At 16.7% G+C, this 7,573-nt stretch overlaps 1 protein-coding gene across 1 annotated transcript; it reads right to left on the bottom strand.

Annotated features, from left to right (window-relative positions):
• Positions 1-489: 489 nt before the first annotated feature.
• On the bottom strand, positions 490-5,539 carry PRSY57_0722300 (putative membrane protein; the record flags this gene model as incomplete). The annotated part of the gene is made up of 2 exons (XM_012906877.2): positions 490-711; positions 947-5,539. The coding sequence occupies 2 exons, from the start codon at positions 5,537-5,539 to the stop codon at positions 490-492; spliced, it is 4,815 nt and encodes a 1,604-aa protein (XP_012762331.2).
• Between the last annotated feature and the right edge of the window lie 2,034 nt (positions 5,540-7,573).

Genomic DNA, 7,573 nt, shown 5'->3' with positions numbered 1-7,573 from the left:
TTAATAATAAATTTTTTTTTTTTTTTTTTTTTTTTTTTTAAATTATTTATTTATTTTTTTTTAATTTTTTTTTAATATTTTTTTTTAATTTTTTTTTTTAATTTTTTTTTATTTAAAAATTTTTTTTTTTTTTTTTTTTTTTTTTTTTTTTTTACGTATGTCAAAAGTGAAAAAATATTAAAATTATTTAAATATAAAAATATTAATTTTGAACAAATATGATATATTAAATGAATTATATGTTTATTATAAAAAAAAAAAAAAAAAAAAAAAAAAATTCCAATACAATTTGTGTATGATGGATGAATAGATAAATAAGTATTTATATTATATATATATAATAAATATGTATATTCAAAAATTTTACGTAAAAAAAAAAAATATTATATATATATTATATATATATATTTAAAAGGCAATTCTAATTATATAAAAAATTTAATTCAAATTTAAAAAAATGAAATATAACAATTTTCTTTCCTTCAAAATTTATAAGTGTTCATAAACCTTCCCTATATTATTTATCAAATTATATCTTTCATCATGTTTTAAAATAAGATCCAGCATATTTTTCACCTTTTTATTTAAATCTATTAATGCTTCATTTAATATAAGATGAATTCCTTCATATTCCTTTGACCATGGTAATTTTAGTTTCTTCATCTTTTCTTCTTTAATGCAATAGCAGCACAGAATCATATCCACATAAAACTAAAAATAAAAAAAAATAAACATAAACATAAACATAAACATAAACATACATATATATATATATATATATATATATAATATGTCATGGTATTTTTCTATAAATAACATATCAGCTATCACATTTTCAGTGATTATCCAAAAAAAAAAAAAAAAAAAATTAATAAAATAATATATACACATATTAACATTTATAATAACAAGAGGAATATAATATTTTATATCGATATATCCTTACCCAGACCGAATAATAATTTTTCAATGAATAGGAAACATCCAAATAGGAATGCAATCGATTTATTAAATATGATAGAAAATAATAAAATATCAAAACAAAATTCAAGTTATCTAAAAACACATTCAATAAAATATCTTTTTTAATATTATATGAAAAGGGACCAAAAAATATATTTCTATTATATGACATTTTGAATAGGGAAACAATTAATAATTTGATAATTTTTCTTATAGGTAATTGTTCTAATTTTTTAAAACTTACAAAATTAATATGTTTTTCATATTTATTTATTAATTCTTCAATATATTTATGAGTACTGTAATTATAACTTTCTTCATTATTATCATATGTAACATTTTCAAAGTTCTTCTTATTATTAATAGATACATAATAATATATTTCCTTTTCTAATAATATATTAAAAAATTCAATACCAAAAAAATCAGGCAATATATGTTCTATACCATATACCTTTGCTTCATTTTTTATATTCATATAATTATTAAAATAATTTTTTAAAAATAACGAAAATACTGAAATATCCACTTTAACTTTTATATTTGTATTATAAATAAGGTACTTTTCATCATGTTCTTTTTCATTGTATCTTATATCCAATATATCATTCATATTATGATTCTTATCATTATGTGTTCTTAAATGAACAGCATCTTCTGTACAGTTTGATATTTCACACAACCTTCTCTTGTGTGACTTTTTTTTTTCTTCCCCAGAGGTATTATCATAACTAAGATAATTATTATCATCTTCCTTATCATCCGTTTGTATATTAGTATCGTATAAAAGTGGAGGACACATATAAAAGCATACAAAATAATACAAGGTAATTATTTTTATTATCTTAAATACTTTGTCACATAAATTTTCATTAACGTTCTCTAATTTGTGAATAAGGCAAAATAAATAATTCAATTTTATACATGAAATATTTTTATTTTCTAAAGGAAGATGAGAAGAATGTAATTTCATATTAGAAATAATATAAGATATATTTTTTATAATTAATATTATATTTGTATATTTTAAATTATTCAATATACGATAATTTGTTCTTGTTGTTTTTTTTTTCTCTTCATCATCGTCGTCATCTTCATTTTCTTTTTCTTGTTGTACGTTTTGTAAATCCACTAACAAATCGTATACATAATTTTCACATACCTTCACTGTTTCATATAAGTTTAATTTAAAAAAGTACAGAACAAAATGTTCTTTATATATATATTCATCATTTATAACAAATAAATATTTCTTCTTATCTATATCTATATATAAATCTTCATTTTTTTTATTTGACATTTCCATATGTTTTATATAATTTACACCCATTATTTTGTTAATACAAACAATAGCTTCTCTCGTATTTAAAAAAAAAGGATGTTTTGTTTTTCCATTCCTATCAAATATATTTACACAATTTATAATTAAATAATATATAAACATTAACAGTTTTATATTTGTATGTTCATATAAGAAATACAAAATTTTCAAAATGTCAAATGATAACATATAAGAATTATTTTTATGTAAAAAATAATCAATTAGCACTTTTTTAATATTATTCATTTTTTTGTTAATAATATTTGAAAAATTATGAACACTACTATCCTCCCTATTCTTATCTTCATCCATGATATTGTAATTAATGTTATTGTCACATATTACCTTGTAACTTTCAACATTTCGGTTATGATTATTATTATTAAGGTTATTATTATTAAGATTATCATGATTATTATTATTAAGATTATCATGATTATTATTATTAAGATTATCATGATTATCATGATTATTATTATTATCATCTTTATTATCATCATCCTTATTATCATCATCTTTATTATCGTCATCCTTATTATCAACATCCTTATTATCATCATCCTTATTATCATCATCCTTATTATCATCTTTCCTTTCTAATACGCCTCTCTGCTTCTCCTTTAACATACATAAAAAAAACAAACAATTATTCACAAAAAATTCATCACTATAATTATATAGCACATATAACAAAGTATTCATAAAATTATCAAAAATACGATTTGACATTATCATCTGCACATATTCCTTCTCCTTTTGTATAAAGCTTATAGTTCTAATAATTTTTTCTTTTTCTTCTTCTTTAAAAAACGAATAAAAACTGTTCACAAAAAAATCATTATTTATAAAATTTGTACAATCCACTAGAGATAAAAACACAAAGGGTGTTGTAAAATATTTAAAAGAATATAATAAAGAGTCATCTTTATTCTTATCCTTTTCATTCTTTTCTATATATAAATATTCATTCTTCATTGTATATAAATCAACATTATCTTTATATGATAATAAAATAATATTATAACATAAATGAAGAATATTTTCAATACTATTATATGAAAAACTTATTAAATAATTCATAATATATTTACCAAGTTTTTCAGTATCATCATTATTCCTATGGAACATGCATTTTGTATACCCTTCAATTTTATTCATTATTTTTTTATGTAAGTCCTTATTTTCTTGTTTATTTTCTTCTGAATTTTTTTTTTTTTTATTTATATAATAATTTAGTAATATATTACTGTTTGTTCTGTTTATATAAATTTCATAGTAATATATTAATAACATGAAATATTTTTTCGCATACTTTTTATTATTCTTATAATATAAAGTTTTGTCATCACACGCACTGCTATTCTTGTTATGTAACTCATATACATTTAATAAATTGTTATTATGGTAATTATTGTTATTACTATCATTATTTTTATTATTATTACTATAATCATTTTTATTATTATTACTATAATTTTTTTTTTTATTGTTACTATAGTTATTTTTATTATTATTACTATAATCATTTTTATTATTATTACTATAATCATTTTTATTATTATTACTATAATCATTTTTATTATTATTACTATAATCATTTTTATTATTATTACTATAATCATTTTTATTATTATTACTATAATCATTTTTATTATTATTACTATCATTATTTTTATTATTATGCTTCTTTTCATCTGTACCAGATTTATTGCCCATATACACACAGTTTATAACATCATTAATATTAGATGTACACATTTTTAACTTATCACCTAACATATGATTACCAATACTGTGTTCACAAATATCTTCATGTTTAACATAAATATTTTTTATTTCTTTTTTCTCATTGTGCCCATGACAAGGAATATTAAAAAAATTCTCTTTTAACAACACATACCAATAAATTACAAAACTATAATGAAGCCATTGTATAATATCCATTTTTATCTTTTTTTTCAACAATTCAAAATATTTCCTTTCCTTTAAACATAATGATATAATTAATACAATAAAATAATATATCATATTTAAAAGTTTCGCATTTTTTATATTCAACATATTTTCGTTAATTAATTGAATAATTCTTTTTATAAATTTATTTATTAGGAACATAATTTCTATTGTTAAATTTATTTTCTTTTTTATTACAAAAATTATGTTTTTCAATATTTGTGTGTACAAATTAATTAAATCCACTTGTAAAGAGTTATAAATTATTTCATCCATAAAATTATAAAGACAATTAAATAATTTTTTATATATTTCAATTTTTGTATTTTCATCAAGCTTTATTCTTATACCTTTTTTTATTAAAAAGGGATCTCTTAAAGTGTTCTGCAGGTTTCGAAAACTAATATGTTCATAATTATTATTACTATGGTTACTACTATAACTATTGTTATTATCAAAATTTTTGTTGTTATCAAAATTTTTGTTGTTATCAAAATTTTTGTTATTATCAAAATTTTTGTTGTTATCAAAATTTTTGTTATTATCAAAATTTTTGTTATTATCTTTGTTTTTTTTAAAATTCTTAAATTCCATGTTCCCTACTTGATTGTGTTTCTTTTTAGTCTCATTTTTTATTTCGGAGAGTCTAATTTGTATGCCCTTTTTCTTTAACTGGAGCAATTTTCTTTTTTCCCTCTTATATTTAGCCTTATGTTTAAATAACAAGAAAATATATTTCACATTCTTTATTTGATTCTCGATACTTAGTGATATAAAACAGTCTAAAATATTATTTAAAAATTCATAAAAAAATTTATTGCAATAGGAAATTTTCGTAAAAAAAAATTTATGACATAATTCCAAATTTAATATTTTTAGATCTACTTTGTCAATTTTTAATGAATGAAATAAACAAGTTTTAATTTTTCCAAAAAATTTATCATAATTAATATTATTTATTAAATGATAAAATATTTTGGAAGAATAATTTCTGATATTTTTATCTTCTTCTACTATACCTAACCCATATATTTCAATAATCTTCTCTATATTATTAGGTATTAAATTTTTATTTTTTCTTATACCTTTTACTAATTTTGCATAATTTAATTGACGAATCTTATTTGAACTATGATCTGTTTTCATAAATATTCTTATGTCAAAATCATTTTCGACAGTTTCTTTCACAAAAACATTTTCTCTAACTTTTGTTTTCTTAATACATTTCTCATAATCGATTTTTGTTTCTTTCTGATTTCTTTCCTTTTTTTTCTTCTCACTCTTTAATTTTAAAACACCCATTTTTTTATCACCTCACGTTATAAAATATGGCACACAAAATGTAAGTAAATCAATAAATTATTAAATTATTAAATTATTAAATGATTAAATGAATATATATATATATATAACTTTATTTATTTATATTTTTATATATGTGTAAAAATATATAACCTTTGGACTTTTACAACATACACCATTTATCTGTATTGTTATGGACACAACAAAAGGTATAAAAAAATAAATCACAAATATATAAAAATATATATATATATATATATATAATATGTACAATTTTTTTATACATATATTTTAATAGATGCCCCATTTTTTCAGTCTCCTTTTTTTTCCTTAACCCTATTTATAAATATGTAAATATTGTATATATATATATATATATATATTTCTACGGGTTACATAAAATATATTATTCTTTATATTTTATTGAATTATCAAAAAAATGTAATTCCTTCGTCATATTAAAAAATGAATATCAAGAAAAATATATATGCACAATAAATTAATTATACAATAAAATAAGAAAACATAATATCAAATATATATATAATATATATATATATATATAATTAATAATAATAACATATATATTCATTTAATTATAGGAAATATATAAAATAAATAAATAAACATATAAAAAAAATATATAATATATAATATATATATATAACAATTCTAATTAGTCATGGAAAGATTAAAAAAAAAAAAAAATACTACTTCAAGGTTATTAATTAAATATAATAAATATCAACTTGATAATTTATCTTCATTTTTAAAATGAAAAAAGGAAAAAAAGAAATATATATAATTAATTAATTTACATTATTTTCATTCATTATATAATATAATATTGATATATTATTTTATATAAATATTATAATCAATTTTATTTATTTTTAATATTTTTTTTAACTTGACAAAAAAATGAAAAAAATAAAAAATAAAAATAAAATAAAAATAAAATAAAAAATTGCAATATTATATATATATTATATATATTATATATATATACATATATTATACATATGTATGTTATATTCATATATATGATAATAATATGAACGTGTTTAACCAGTCGTTCTAAAATGATTGATAATTATGATAAAAAAATTAAATTTAAAATTAAAATTAAAATTAAAATAATTTCAAATATTTTATTAACACATATTTAATTCATAACTTTATATTATATTTATATATATATATATATATATATTTTTGAATTAAAAAATAAAACATTCATACATTTTTAAAATATATCCAAATATTAACAATTATATAATATATATATATATATATATATATGCATACATATATATATTTATATATATAAATATATGGTAAAACATTATCATATGTTAATTATATAAATAAATATATATATTTTATGTGTTTATTTTTATTTATATTTTATTCTGATAATAAAATAACAAGAGCAGGTGGAAAATACACCAATATGAATTAAGCTTATTAAAAAAAAAAAACAAATAAGCAACTATAACAAAATAAAATAAATAAATATGACAAAAATGAAAAAAATATAAAAAATATAAATGCATCAAATTTATATCTTTGTATATATTTTTTTATATAATTATAAAACAAAATATGATATATATAAAAAGGAAAGAAAAAATAATCAAGACAGTGTTGCATATATCTGTTGGAATAAGCTAGCTACAATAATGTATAGTATAATAATAAATAAATAAATAAAAATATATATATATATATATATATATATATATATATATATATATATGATATATATTTATGTATATATTATTTTAAGGTGATATATATGTATATATTCCTACCTTCTTTTTTTATCTTGTTATTTTTTATGTCTTATTAATATATATATATATTATATATATATATTTTTTTTTTTTTTTTTTTTTTTTTTTTTTTTTTTCAACCCCTTTATAATAAATATTTTTAAAACTTTTTAAATTTTTTTTCCCTTTTTTCGAATACCCCAAAAAAAAAAAAAAAATAAAAAATTATATTAATTTTTTTTTTTTTTTTTATTTTCTT

This window comes from Plasmodium reichenowi, chromosome 7, assembly GCF_001601855.1.
Source record: "Plasmodium reichenowi strain SY57 chromosome 7, whole genome shotgun sequence".
NCBI classification, from domain to species: Eukaryota; Apicomplexa; class Aconoidasida; order Haemosporida; family Plasmodiidae; genus Plasmodium; species Plasmodium reichenowi.
Note: the sequence above shows the minus strand (reverse complement) of the source record. Positions and strands in the feature narration are given on the sequence as shown.